Source organism: Dendrobates tinctorius, unplaced genomic scaffold (assembly GCF_039654945.1).
Source record: "Dendrobates tinctorius isolate UK_male_01 unplaced genomic scaffold, ASM3965494v1 ptg000182l, whole genome shotgun sequence".
NCBI lineage: Eukaryota > Metazoa > Chordata > Amphibia > Anura > Dendrobatidae > Dendrobates > Dendrobates tinctorius.
In genome coordinates, this window is record NW_027361849.1 from 1,871,705 (window position 1) to 1,887,533 (window position 15,829).

At 51.0% G+C, this 15,829-nt stretch overlaps 1 protein-coding gene across 1 annotated transcript in view; it reads right to left on the bottom strand.

Annotated features, from left to right (window-relative positions):
* Nucleotides 1-15,829, bottom strand: part of LOC141054979 (protein mono-ADP-ribosyltransferase PARP9-like) — a 105,913-nt gene that overhangs the window by 9,952 nt on the left and 80,132 nt on the right. Inside the window, exon 7 of the mRNA XM_073551902.1 lies at nt 2,147-2,262. Within this exon, the coding sequence (XP_073408003.1) occupies nt 2,147-2,262 (116 nt within the window). The remainder of the gene's footprint in view (nt 1-2,146; nt 2,263-15,829) is intronic.

Here is a 15,829-nt window from a genome sequence, read left to right on the forward strand (position 1 = left end):
CTGCGCCATCAGGAATATATCCTCTGCGTCCGGGCGTTTCACCCTGCGCCATCAGGAATATATCCTCTGCGTCCGGGCGTTTCACCCTGCGCCATCAGGAATATATCCTCTGCGTCCGGGCGTTTCACCCTGCGCCATCAGGAATATATCCTCTGCGTCCGGGCGTTTCACCCTGCGCCATCAGGAATATATCCTCTGCGTCCGGGCGTTTCACCCTGCGCCATCAGGAATATATCCTCTGCGTCCGGGCGTTTCACCCTGCGCCATCAGGAATATATCCTCTGCGTCCGGGCGTTTCACCCTGCGCCATCAGGAATATATCCTCTGCCTCTGGGCGTTTCACCCTGTCCCATCAGGAATATATCCTCTGCCTCCGGGCGTTTCACCCTGCGCCATCAGGAATATATCCTCTGCCTCCGGGCGTTTCACCCTGCGCCATCAGGAATATATCCTCTGCCTCCGGGCGTTTCACCCTGCACCATCAGCGAGAGACGACGTCTGTACGGGGCTTCGGTACGGAGTGCGGGATCCTCCGAGAGGTGAACAGATTACTTCATCACCTGAAGGTCCGCACTTGGGCCGTGATCCTACGTGTCATTATTAGGTTTCTTTTTGTGTATTTTCTTTATTTTCATGCTCTTAGTTCAGGTGATTTTTGTGTAATTTACATTTCTTTGTCTCTTTTTGTGTTCTGCCTCTTTGTTGTTTTGCTCATTTATGCAGTTTTAGATCATGTGATTATTTTTTTTGTCCAATGAGCATCATTTACTGGGTACTTAGGATTGATGGGAAAGATTTCCCATCAGGCCTTGAGGAAGAACGCCGTTTGTGTTTGAAACGTGTCGCCATGTTGTTTCCTGCCCCCCCCTCAATGTGCCAGGGAATTGTTAGAATTTTAAAGTTGTCTTTAATAAAGGATTTTCATATTTTTATGGATTGTTGCCAGAAGCTGGATTTTTTCTACTTGTCACAACAACTCCAGAGTCTGATAAATCTTTCTGAAGATCTTTTGCAGTCAGACAGAGGTTCTGATTTGCTTATGTAGTAATCCCACAAGCAGCTCGCACTGAAGTTTTGCTTGGTCTTCCAGCCCTTATCTTGACCTCCACTGTTCCTGGTAACAGCCATTTCTTAATTCTATTTTGAACTGAGGAAAGAACAACTTGTAGATGCTTTGCTTTCTTCTTATAGCCGTCTCCTGCTTTGTGGCCTCCACCATTCTCAGAGTGCTCGACAGCTGCTTAGAAGATCCCATGGCTGCTGGTTTTTGGCACAAGGTTAGCGGAGGCTGGGTTTTTATAAAGCTGGAAATTTTCATCACCTGGCCTTTCCTAACAATAACGAGCAAGCCATAACCCTAACAGGCTTAATAAGGTCTGACACCTCAGTCAAAGTTATCTGAGCACAAAAATCTCCAAGGGTGTCAATACTTTTGCATCAGCCCATTTTCATTTTTGTAATTTTTATAATGTAAAAGATGAAAATATTTTTTTGCACCTAAAATACAAAGTAAATGGAACGTTATCCCTTTTAGATCATTTCATCTTCAGCTTGCTGAACTGTCCACTAAAACAATACTATAGTAATCCTGACCAGGGGGCACAGACTTTTACACGCCACTGTATGTGGAGTCTGGTGCCTTCTCCCTGGATTTGCGGGAGATTCCATCAGGTTCACTTATAGGGGCGGTGTTTTGTGAGCGCCATGGAATCAGGTGAAATCTGCCACCGCCTGAACCTGGCAATGACCGGGGGCGACAAAAAGAATAGAAAGCCGCTAAATTAGGAAAAGCCGCAGCCTTAATAGTCCCAGAACAGGGGGCATATGTAAGAAGGGGGCTGGCCGAGGCACAGCGGGGGCACCAGAAAGAGGAGGCTGGGGCCGGCGCCTCATATCCCAAAACCTACAACCTGTCTGCAATTGTATTAAAAACTTTATTGATTCAATTAGAACATAAAAAAGGTACAAGCTGAAAAGTGATCGGCGACGTCAGCGGCATCAAGTGCTTCTCACCAGTGCATATATCCTACAGGTGCAGCCCCCGCCTGACCCACTACTGCACCAGCACCCCCATCATCCTGTGCTACGTCCTCAGGACCGGACCACCATAATAATGCGCCCCCCGCAGCACAAATCGTGACGTTACCTTCACAAGCACCAGAGACGCCCTCTCAAACTCCTTACTCCGCTTTCTGAACTCCGAACTCTGTGGATCGACCTCCGTGATCTGTAACGGCCGCGGCTCAGGGGTCTGAAGTAAACCTGAAGGAAACAGACACTGGAAATATGACAGATGTTCCCCACAGTGCGCCGCCATCAGCAGATGTTCCCCACAGTGCGCCGCCATCAGCAGATGTTCCCCACAGTGCGCCGCCATCAGCAGATGTTCCCAACAGTGCGCCGCCATCAGCAGATGTTCCCCACAGTGCGCCGCCATCAGATGTTCCCCACAGTGCGCCGCCATCAGCAGATGTTCCCAACAGTGCGCCGCCATCAGATGTTCCCAGCAGTGCGCCGCCATCAGCAGATGTTCCCCACAGTGCGCCGCCATCAGCAGATGTTCCCCACAGTGCGCCGCCATCAGCAGATGTTCCCAGCAGTGCGCCGCCATCAGCAGATGTTCCCCACAGTGCGCCGCCATCAGATGTTCCCCACAGTGCGCCGCCATCAGCAGATGTTCCCAACAGTGCGCCGCCATCAGATGTTCCCAGCAGTGCGCCGCCATCAGCAGATGTTCCCCGCAGCACACCGCTATCAGCAGATGTTCCCCGCAGCACGACGCTATCAGCAGATGTTCCCCGCAGCACGACGCTATCAGCAGATGTTCCCCGCAGCACACCGCTATCAGCAGATGTTCCCCGCAGCACGCCGCTATCAGCAGATGTTTCCCGCAGCACGACGCTATCAGATGTTCCCCGCAGCACGACGCTATCAGATGTTCCCCACAGCGCACCGCTATCAGCAGATGTTCTCCGCAGTACGACGCTATCAGTTGTTCCCCACAGCACACCGCTATCAGCAGATGTTCCCCGCAGCACAACGCTATCAGCAGATGTTCCCAGCAGCACACCGCCTTCAGCAGATGTTCCCAGCAGCGCGCCTCTATCAGCAGGTTTCCCGCAGCGCACCGCTATCAGCACATGTTCCCCGCAGCACGTCGTCATCAGATGTTCCCCACAGCACGTCGCCATCAGATGTTCCCCGCAGCACGTCGCCATCAGATGTTCCCCACAGCATGTCGCCATCAGATGTTCCGCGCAGCACGTCGCCATCAGATGTTCCCCGCAGCACGTCGCCATCAGATGTTCCCAGCAGTGCGCCGCCATCAGCAGATGTTCCCAGCAGTGCGCCGCCATCAGCAGATGTTCCCAGCAGTGAGCCGCCATCAGCAGATGTTCTCCACAGTGAGCTGCCATCAGATGTTCCCCGCAGCACGACGCCATCAGATGTTCCCTGCAGCACGACGCTATCAGCAGATGTTCCCCGCAGCACGACGCTATCAGCAGATGTTCCCCGCAGCACGACGCTATCAGCAGATGTTCCCCGCAGCACGACGCTATCAGCAGATGTTCCCCGCAGCACACCGCTATCAGCAGATGTTCCCCGCAGCACGCCGCTATCAGCAGATGTTCCCCGCAGCACGCCGCTATCAGATGTTTCCCGCAGCACGACGCTATCAGATGTTCCCCGCAGCACGACGCTATCAGATGTTCCCCACAGCGCACCGCTGTCAGCAGATGTTCTCCGCAGCACGACGCTATCAGTTGTTCCCCACAGCACACCGCTATCAGCAGATGTTCCCCGCAGCACAACGCTATCAGCAGATGTTCCCAGCAGCACACCGCCTTCAGCAGATGTTCCCAGCAGCGCGCCTCTATCAGCAGGTTTCCCGCAGCGCACCGCTATCAGCACATGTTCCCCGCAGCACGTCGTCATCAGATGTTCCCCACAGCACGTCGCCATCAGATGTTCCCCGCAGCACGTCGCCATCAGATGTTCCCCGCAGCACGTCGCCATCAGATGTTCCCCGCAGCACGTCGCCATCAGATGTTCCCCGCAGCACGTCGCCATCAGATGTTCCCCGCAGCACGTCGCCATCAGATGTTCCACGCAGCGCACCGCCATCAGCAGATGTTCTCCACAGTGAGCCGCCATCAGATGTTCCCCGCAGCACGATGCCATCAGATGTTCCCCGCAGCACGATGCTATCAGATGTTCCCCGCAGCACGACGCTATCAGATGTTCCCCGCAGCACGACGCTATCAGATGTTCCCCGCAGCATGACGCTATCAGCAGATGTTCCCCGCAGCACGACGCCATCAGATGTTCCCCGCAGCGCGACGCTATCAGATGTTCCCCGCAGCACGACGCTATCAGATGTTCCCCGCAGCACGACGCTATCAGATGTTCCCCGCAGCATGACGCTATCAGCAGATGTTCCCCGCAGCACGACGCCATCAGATGTTCCCCGCAGCGCGACGCTATCAGATGTTCCCCGCAGCACAACGCTATCAGCAGATGTTCCCAGCAGTGAGCCGCCATCAGCAGATGTTCCCAGCAGTGAGCCGCCATCAGATGTTCCCCGCAGCATGACGCTATCAGCAGATGTTCCCCGCAGCACAACGCCATCAGGTGTTCCCCGCAGCACAACGCCATCAGATGTTCCCCGCAGCACGACGCTATCAGCAGATGTTCCCCGCAGCACGACGCTATCAGCAAATGTTCCCAGCAGTGAGCCGCCATCAGATGTTCCCAGCAGTGCGCCGCCATCAGATGTTCCCCGCAGCACGACACTATCAGCAGATGTTCCACGCAGCACGACACTATCAGCAGATGTTCCCCGCAGCACAACGCTATCAGCAGATGTTCCCCGCAGCACGACACTATCAGCAGATGTTCCCCGCAGCACAACGCCATCAGATGTTCCCCGCAGCACAACGCCATCAGATGTTCCCCGCAGCACGACGCTATCAGCAGATGTTCCCCGCAGCACGACGCTATCAGCAAATGTTCCCAGCAGTGAGCCGCCATCAGATGTTCCCAGCAGTGCGCCGCCATCAGATGTTCCCCGCAGCACGACACTATCAGCAGATGTTCCACGCAGCACGACACTATCAGCAGATGTTCCCCGCAGCACGACACTATCAGCAGATGTTCCCCGCAGCACGACACTATCAGCAGATGTTCCCCGCAGCACAACGCTATCAGATGTTCCCCGCAGCACAACGCTATCAGATGTTCCCCGCAGCACAACGCTATCAGATGTTCCCCGCAGCACGACACTATCAGCAGATGTTCCCCGCAGCACGACGCTATCAGCAGATGTTCCCCGCAGCACAACGCTATCAGCAGATGTTCCCCGCAGCACAACGCTATCAGATGTTCCCCGCAGCACGACGCTATCAGATGTTCCCCACAGCGCACCGCTGTCAGCAGATGTTCTCCGCAGCACGACGCTATCAGTTGTTCCCCACAGCACACCGCTATCAGCAGATGTTCCCCGCAGCACAACGCTATCAGCAGATGTTCCCAGCAGCACACCGCCTTCAGCAGATGTTCCCAGCAGCGCGCCTCTATCAGCAGGTTTCCCGCAGCGCACCGCTATCAGCACATGTTCCCCGCAGCACGTCGTCATCAGATGTTCCCCACAGCACGTCGCCATCAGATGTTCCCCGCAGCACGTCGCCATCAGATGTTCCCCGCAGCACGTCGCCATCAGATGTTCCCCGCAGCACGTCGCCATCAGATGTTCCCCGCAGCACGTCGCCATCAGATGTTCCCCGCAGCACGTCGCCATCAGATGTTCCACGCAGCGCACCGCCATCAGCAGATGTTCTCCACAGTGAGCCGCCATCAGATGTTCCCCGCAGCACGATGCCATCAGATGTTCCCCGCAGCACGACGCTATCAGATGTTCCCCGCAGCACGACGCTATCAGATGTTCCCCGCAGCACGACGCTATCAGATGTTCCCCGCAGCATGACGCTATCAGCAGATGTTCCCCGCAGCACGACGCCATCAGATGTTCCCCGCAGCGCGACGCTATCAGATGTTCCCCGCAGCACGACGCTATCAGATGTTCCCCGCAGCACGACGCTATCAGATGTTCCCCGCAGCATGACGCTATCAGCAGATGTTCCCCGCAGCACGACGCCATCAGATGTTCCCCGCAGCGCGACGCTATCAGATGTTCCCCGCAGCACAACGCTATCAGCAGATGTTCCCAGCAGTGAGCCGCCATCAGATGTTCCCCGCAGCACAACGCCATCAGCAGATGTTCCCAGCAGTGAGCCGCCATCAGATGTTCCCCGCAGCATGACGCTATCAGCAGATGTTCCCCGCAGCACAACGCCATCAGGTGTTCCCCGCAGCACAACGCCATCAGATGTTCCCCGCAGCACGACGCTATCAGCAGATGTTCCCCGCAGCACGACGCTATCAGCAAATGTTCCCAGCAGTGAGCCGCCATCAGATGTTCCCAGCAGTGCGCCGCCATCAGATGTTCCCCGCAGCACGACACTATCAGCAGATGTTCCACGCAGCACGACACTATCAGCAGATGTTCCCCGCAGCACAACGCTATCAGCAGATGTTCCCCGCAGCACGACACTATCAGCAGATGTTCCCCGCAGCACAACGCCATCAGATGTTCCCCGCAGCACAACGCCATCAGATGTTCCCCGCAGCACGACGCTATCAGCAGATGTTCCCCGCAGCACGACGCTATCAGCAAATGTTCCCAGCAGTGAGCCGCCATCAGATGTTCCCAGCAGTGCGCCGCCATCAGATGTTCCCCGCAGCACGACACTATCAGCAGATGTTCCACGCAGCACGACACTATCAGCAGATGTTCCCCGCAGCACGACACTATCAGCAGATGTTCCCCGCAGCACAACGCTATCAGATGTTCCCCGCAGCACAACGCTATCAGATGTTCCCCGCAGCACAACGCTATCAGATGTTCCCCGCAGCACGACACTATCAGCAGATGTTCCCCGCAGCACGACGCTATCAGCAGATGTTCCCCGCAGCACAACGCTATCAGCAGATGTTCCCCGCAGCACAACGCTATCAGATGTTCCCCGCAGCACGACGCTATCAGATGTTCCCCACAGCACACCGCTATCAGCAGATGTTCTCCGCAGCACGAGCTATCAGATGTTCCCCACAGCGCACCGCTATCAGCAGATGTTCCCCGCAGCACGCTATCAGCAGATGTTCCCCGCAGCACGTCGCCATCAGATGTTCCCCGCAGCACGTCGCCATCAGATGTTCCCCGCAGCACGTCGCCATCAGATGTTCCCCGCAGCACGTCGCCATCAGATGTTCCCCGCAGCACGTCGCCATCAGATGTTCCCCGCAGCGCACCACCATCAGCAGATGTTCTCCACAGTGAGCTGCTATCATCAGATGTTCCCCGCAGCGCACTGCCTTCAGTAGATGTTCCCTGCAGCACATCGCCATCAGCAGATATTCCCCGCAGCATGCTGCCTTCAGATGTTCCCCGCAGCACGACGCTATCAGCAGATGTTCCCCGCAGCACGACGCTATCAGCAGATGTTCCCCGCAGCACGACGCTATCAGCAGATGTTCCCCACAGCGCACCGCTATCAGCAGATGTTCCCCGCAGCACGACGCTATCAGCAAATGTTCCCAGCAGTGAGCCGCCATCAGATGTTCTCCACAGTGAGCCGCCATCAGATGTTCCCGCAGCACGTCGCCATCAGATGTTCCCCGCAGCGCACCGCTATCAGCAGATGTTCCCCGCAGCACGACGCTATCAGCAGATGTTCCCCGCAGCGCGCCGCTATCAGCAGGTTTCCCGCAGCGCGCCGCTATCAGCAGGTTTCCCGCAGTGCGCCGCTATCAGCAGGTTTCCCGCAGCACACCGCTATCAGATGTTCCCCGCAGCGCACCGCTATCAGATGTTCCCCGCAGCACACCGCTATCAGATGTTCCCCGCAGCACTAAAAGGAGAGAAAGCTACTGACCAAAAATGAGCGCTATGTGCCCGACGCGTGTCGCTACCGCAAAGTAGCTTCGTCAGGGGCCCCTGACGAAGCTACTTTGCGGTAGCGACACGCATCGGGCATCTTCCACAGGCTCCCCTTATTTGTGGTATGGTATGATAGCTATGCACAAAGTGCTCTTTTTATGTGCTATTGGCTACCTGATTTTGAACCATTGAATCAGGATTCAGAGGCAATTTCTCTGTTTTTTGCCTCTTTATTATGTCCTTTCTCTGACGAGGGGGGAATTTGTGGTGACTAGTGCATCTCTCTCTCCTTTAGGGTATTATATACACTCTGGTCCATGATTTATTTGGGTTGCATCCTCATGTATGGTTATGGTATCTTGGATACATTATCATATTGTCATGTTATTCCATCAATATTTTGACCAGGTGTTTACCTTTATCCATATTATAAAGTTCTAGAGGGCTATATTATTAACCTCATTGGTTCACTCTAACTGTCATGGAGTGACTTTTTAATGTTTTTAACGATGTATAGGTCTGTCTGAAATTTAATAAAATTATTTTGGTGTTTATTTATTGTGGTTGTGAAGGGTTAATACTAAAATCAGAGCTGAAGTTTCGTTTTGTCCATTCTCTGAAGGTTTCGTTTCTTTATTTTTGTTGCTGTAAGATAAATTTTTGTAATTGGCAAGGGCTGTCATGAAACCAGATTATTCTTATCAGTTGCAAAGATAAGGGAGGCGGGAGTGTAAAACTCTGAAGAATATGCCATTATACTACTTTCTATGACGGACATACAGTGCCTACAAGTAGTACTCAACCCCCTGCAGATTTAGCAGGTTTGATAAGATGCAAATAAGTTAGAGCCTTCAAACTTCACACAAGAGCAGGATTTATTAACAGATGCACAAATCTTACAAACCAAAAAGTTATGTTGCTCAGTTAAATTTTAATAAATTTTAAACATAAAAGTGTGGGTCAATTATTATTCAACCCCTAGGTTTAATATTTTGTGGAATAACCCTTGTTTGCAATTACAGCTAATAATCGTCTTTTATAAGACCTGATCAGGCCGGCACAGGTCTCTGGAGTTATCTTGGCCCACTCCTCCATGCAGATCTTCTCCAAGTTATCTAGGTTCTTTGGGTGTCTCATGTCTACTTTAATCTTGAGCTCCTTCCACAAGGTTTCAATTGGGTTAAGGTCAGGAGACTGACTAGGCCACTCCAACACCTTGATTTTTTCCCTCTTGAACCAGGCCTTGGTTTTCTTGGCTGTGTGCTTTGGGTCGTTGTCTTGTTGGAAGATGAAATGACGACCCATCTTAAGATCCTTGATGGAGGAGCGGAGGTTCTTGGCCAAAATCTCCAGGTAGGCCATGCTATCCATCTTCCCATGGATGCGGACCAGATGGCCAGGCCCCTTGGCTGAGAAACAGCCCCACAGCATGATGCTGCCACCACCATGCTTGACTGTAGGGATGGTATTCTTGGGTTCGTATACAGTGCCATCCAGTCTCCAAACGTCACGTGTGTGGTTGGCACCAAAGATCTCGATCTTGGTCTCATCAGACCAGAGAACCTTGAACCAGTCTGTCTCAGAGTCCTCCAAGTGATCATGAGCAAACTGTAGACGAGCCTTGACATGACGCTTTGAAAGTAAAGGTACCTTACGGGCTCGTCTGGAACGGAGACCATTGCGGTGGAGTACGTTACTTATGGTATTGACTGAAACCAATGTCCCCACTGCCATGAGATCTTCCCGGAGCTCCTTCCTTGTTGTCCTTGGGTTAGCCTTGACTCTTCGGACAAGCCTGGCCTCGGCACGGGAGGAAACTTTCAAAGGCTGTCCAGGCCGTGGAAGGCTAACAGTAGTTCCATAAGCCTTCCACTTCCGGATGATGCTCCCAACAGTGGAGACAGGTAGGCCCAACTCCTTGGAAAGGGTTTTGTACCCCTTGCCAGCCTTGTGACCCTTCACGATCTTGTCTCTGATGGCCTTGGAATGCTCCTTTGTCTTTCCCATGTTGACCATGTATGAGTGCTGTTCACAAGTTTGGGGAGGGTCTTAAATATAGTCAGAAAAGGCTGGAAAAAGAGATAATTAATCCAAACATGTGAAGCTCATTGTTCTTTGTGCCAGAAATACTTCTTAATACTTTAGGGGAACCAAACAGAATTCTGGTGGTTTGAGGAGTTGAATAATAAATGACCCTCTGAATAAACTTTTCACAATTTAAAAAAAAATTAAACAAAGAAATAACATTCTTTTTTGCTGCAGTGCATTTCACACTTCCAGGCTGATCTACAGTCCAAATGTCACAATGCCAAGTTAATTCCGAATGTGTAAACCTGCTAAATCTGCAGGGGGTTGAATACTACTTGTAGGCACTGTATATGTAGTTTCCGGTTTTCTTGCAATATTATTGGCTTATAAAGTGAAATTATGCTATTGGTAGTTGAGAACCTTGCATAATGAAGCAAAAGATTATAAAAGAAGTGACTAAAATAAAGGGGCTTAGTGATCTGCCTCGATCCTCCCGTACAGAGACCCCAGTCTCCGTGTGGTCATTCCCAGTTGCTAGCAACACTGGAATAATTTGGAAATCACTGGCTCAACCATGAAGGGTTAATTTAGCCCTCCCTAAATAGCTACCCCGACAGCTGGCCGCCCAACGTGCGGCCCCCGAATAGGGACGCCTCTGCCCCCGGAGGACAACAAGACAAAGGACCCTCGGAGCGGACACGGGTGCTGGAAAATTGGGCCTGATCACCCCCCACGACAACCACGGTAAGTTGGCAGTTATACTGTTCAGACTGACCGCTGGTGTGGTTTTCCTGTGCTTGTTGCTGCAAAGAGAATCTGAGGTTTGTCCCCGTGGTGGGGTGATTCATGGGTGGAATCATATAGAGGTGTAGTCCCGTTGGGGGCCCAGTGCTCGAACCGTACCTCATAAGGGACGGACACCCCGGATTGACCAGTGATTGTGGCTCTCTTTATAGTCAAAATATCCTGCAATCCTGAATTCACTGTTAGAGTCAGGCATGGTGAAGTGATCGAAGATGGGTAGGATACGTAACTCAGGTACAGTGCCTACAAGTAGTATTCAACCCCCTGCAGATTTAGCAGGTTTGAGAAGATGCAAATAAGTTAGAGTCTGCAAACTTCAAACAAAAGCAGGATTTATTAACAGATGCATAAATCTTACAAACCAACAAGTTATGTTGCTCAGTTAAATTTTAATAAATTTTCAACATAAAAGTGTGGGTCAATTATTATTCAACCCCTAGGTTTAATATTTTGTGGAATAACCCTTGTTTGCAATTACAGCTAATAATCGTCTTTTATAAGACCTGATCAGGCCGGCACAGGTCTCTGGAGTTATCTTGGCCCACTCCTCCATGCAGATCTTCTCCAAGTTATCTAGGTTCTTTGGGTGTCTCATGTGGACTTTAATCTTGAGCTCCTTCCACAAGTTTTCAATTGGGTTAAGGTCAGGAGACTGACTAGGCCACTGCAACACCTTGATTTTTTCCCTCTGGAACCAGGCCTGGGTTTTCTTGGCTGTGTGCTTTGGGTCGTTGTCTTGTTGGAAGATGAAATGACGACCCATCTTAAGATCCATGATGGAGGTGCGGAGGTTCTTGGCCAAAATCTCCAGGTAGGCCGTGCTATCCATCTTCCCATGGATGCGGACAAGATGGCCAGGCCCCTTGGCTGAGAAACAGCCCCACAGCATGATGCTGCCACCACCATGCTTGACTGTAGGGATGGTATTCTTGGGGTCGTATGCAGTGCCATCCAGTCTCCAAACGTCACGTGTGTGGTTGGCACCAAAGATCTCGATCTTGGTCTCATCAGACCAGAGAACCTTGAACAAGTCTGTCTCAGAGTCCTCCAAGTGATCATGAGCAAACTGTAGACGAGCCTTGACATGACGCTTTGAAAGTAAAGGTACCTTACGGGCTCGTCTGGAACAGAGACCATCGCGGTGGAGTACGTTACTTATGGTATTGACTGAAACCAATGTCCCCACTGCCATGAGATCTTCCCGGAGCTCCTTCCTTGTTGTCCTTGGGTTAGCCTTGACTCTTCGGACAAGCCTGGCCTCGGCACGGGTGGAAACTTTCAAAGGCTGTCCAGGCCGTGGAAGGCTAACAGTAGTTCCATAAGCCTTCCACTTCCGGATGATGCTCCCAACAGTGGAGACAGGTAGGCCCAACTCCTTGGAAAGGGTTTTGTACCCCTTGCCAGCCTTGTGACCCTCCACGATCTTGTCTCTGATGGCCTTGGAATGCTCCTTTGTCTTTCCCATGTTGACCAAGTATGAGTGCTGTTCACAAGTTTGGGGAGGGTCTTAGTCAGAAAAGGCTGGAAAAAGAGATAATTAATCCAAACATGTGAAGCTCATTGTTCTTTGTGCCTGAAATACTTCTTAATACTTTAGGGGAACCAAACAGAATTCTGGTGGTTTGAGGGGTTGAATAATAAATGACCCTCTGAATAAACTTTTCACAATTTAAAAAAAAAAAATAAAAGAAATAACATTCTTTTTTGCTGCAGTGCATTTCACACTTCCAGGCTGATCTACAGTCCAAATGTCACAATGCCAAGTTAATTCCGAATGTGTAAACCTGCTAAATCTGCAGGGGGTTGAATACTACTTGTAGGCACTGTATATATAGATAGATATATATAACCAGAGGTGTCCGGAGGGATAGTCTGAGACGCCCTCCTCCTTTCACTGAGTACCGCGAATTTTGGGCTTCCCAGAGGGGGTTGACCCGGTGGAACAATCTGAGACGGCCGCTCCAGATCTGTGCACAATTTGTCAGGATATTTAGCTCTAAAGGAGAGAATTATATTTCTGTGGAAGAAAAAGAAAAGTTTGGAATTGTGTGAAGGATCAGATACTGTTAGTCTTATGATTCAAAGACGAGGAAAGAAATGTGTCAGGAATGCAGGAAAAATATTTTCGATTCTGGGATTTCCTAAGGGCGGGAGGTTGCAGCCTACGCTATGGGATGAAGGAGTTAAAAAGAATAAAGGAAGGTTGACTGATGATGGATTACTTGAAGGCGCTGAGGAATTCCGTGGCTTGGCACATGAATTGTATAATGAAGGTTATGTGGACATTGAACAGCAAGTGAATTCTGATTGTTTCTGTTACTGCTATGTTGAAGACGGAAAAATTGTCTATTATTATGGCAAAGACGGGATGTATTGTGGTTCAAGGAAGTGACTGGTGTGAGAAAGTGATTGATTAAAGAAGGAACTGAGATTAATGAGACAATGTGTCAGGCAGACAGATGGTTAAGAATGATTTGAAACAAGAAGTTTCCCTGCTAGATGGTAAGCTCCCTCCCCAGGAAATCTAGCCTCTCCTCCCGACTGTAAGCTCTGTCCCCCTTAACCCTAAGGCACCGATGTATCCTGGACTACCGAAACTCAGTATGCCCCCACCCTATGATCCTGCCGGGTGGATCTGTGCTGTATGTGGAGTTACTAATCCTCAGTGGAGAGAGGTCTGTTATAATTTGTTATAATTGTGGCACAAGAAGACCGGGTGTTGCAGCCCCCACCTTTCCGTTGTTGAATGCTGACGGTACCTATTATCATCCGCAGCCAGCCTCAATCCCCGTTCACCCGATCCAGAGGAAAAAGAAAAAAAAAATTTTCAGAAGACTTTAACCCGCTCTGTTCAGCAGAGAGAAAAAAAAAGCAAGCTAGCAGCTGCTTCAGTACCCCCTCCCATCTTAGCCCACACCATATCCCCCTTCGCCCCCACTGCAGCTGCGAGCACACAGCCAGTCTCTTATCAGTATCACTGGAGCACACAGCAAACTCTGCCCCCCCCTCAGACTTCAGCTCCCTACTCCAATATCTCTAATTCTATGAATAGAAGCCTTCCTCCCCAGCTCCGCCATGTTAATTCTCATTCACAATGCTGGCGCTGCGGGCGACTGGGTCACTTTCAGAGAGACTGTCACACTCCCGCTGATAGATGCTACCCTCAAGTTCCCTCTTCCAATCGTAATCTAAATACTGGGAACCCCAGAGGATACCCTGATTACGGACAGCCCCAAAATCCTGCTAATAGTCCATACTGAAGGGGTGGCCAACCAGGGTCTGCCATCACAATGTCCTCCACCAAACCTGGGGCATGCTCATCCGTCACGCTCCCTGTAGGGGACACCCTTGTTAAGTTCATGGTAGACACTTGGGCGGCCAATTCTATAATCAAATCATCAGATGTACCTACGGATATCCCTATTCAACTCTCAGATCAAGAGCTTGTTTTAATTGGAGTAGATGGCAGACCCAATAAACATACTCTTACAAAACCCATCCCTGTGGGACCCTTCCCCGAGGTTACTGCCCAGTTCGTAATCTCTCCCACATGTCCAGTAACTTTACTAGGGGCAGATTCATTATCACAGTTCCGCCCCAGAATACAATTCCAAGATGATGGTCGGATGGTTCTTACGTTACATAACCCCTATGCAGATGAAGACAGTGAGGAAATCTGTATTTTGCATGCCCTTCCCACAGTTATGATGGCCCCGATAGGCCCAGATCCACCCCCAATATTGCCTGAGGATCAACGCCTCACCCCATACCTCTCAGAGATACCATCTAAACTCTGGTCAAAAGGGCCAAATGATTTAGGGAAAATGCCTGTAGAACCAGTAAAAGTGTTTCTCAAACCTGGTGCCCCTTTTCCCAAAGTCCATCAATATCCTTTGAAACATGATCAGGAGCGGGGCCTTCAGGAACAAATGCAAACGTTACTTGATAACGGTGCTCTGGTACCCTGTGTTTCTCCGTGTAATACGCCCTTGTTTCCCGTTAAGAAAAAGACCCCACCTGGCCAGCCCCCTGTGTACCGGCTGGTACAAGACCTATGGGCAGTTAATGCAGCTACTGTTCTGGAAACTCCAGTGGTGCCTAATCCTCATACTCTTTTGTCTCAAATACCCCAGGATGCTGCTTGGTTTACAGTCATCGATCTTACCAATGCCTTCTTTAGCATTCCGTTACACCCAGATTGCTGGTTTTTGTTTGCATTCACTTTTCAGAGACGACAGTTAACATGGACGGTTATGCCACAAGGGGCCCAAAACAGTCCCAACCAGTTTGCAAAAAACATGAGCGAGTGTCTCTTGCCCTGGCAGTTAGATCACCCCCAGGTCACGCTGCTTCAGTATGTGGATGATCTTTTGTTGTGTGCACGAACGGAGCAGGAAGCCATTGTTGCCACTGTCAGCCTCCTCAAGCATCTGGCAGCACTGAACTGTCGGGTTTCGGCCTCGAGACTCCAGTTCTGCCTTGGTCAAGTGATCTTCTTGGGTCACTGTCTCCTTCAGGGTGTCAGACACCTCACAGAATAAAGAAAAATAGCTGTCAGCTCCCTTCCATTCCCAAAAGATGAAACTGAACTCCAGCGTTTTCTTGGACTGTGCACTTATTGTTGTCAGTGGATACCGGATGCATCCCGCATAATGCAACCCCTTTACAACGCCTTGAAAGACGGCATAATGAACTATACGGGAAGATCACCGGTTTGCATGGAAAGCCTTCATCATGCCTTCTCTGAGTTGAAGCGGCTTATTGCTTGTGCCCCTGCCTTGGGCATCCCGGACTATACTCGACCGTTCCATTTCTATGTGTCTGAGAATGGAGGACACGCAGCAGGGGTACTTACACAGTCACATGGCAACAGGCAGCGACCAGTGGGCTATTATTCGGCCCGCCTCGACCCAGTGGCCCGAGCATCACCAAGTTGCATGAGGGCAGTTCACGCCACTCACTCGTTGCTTGACAAGACTGCAGACAGAATTCTTGGACATG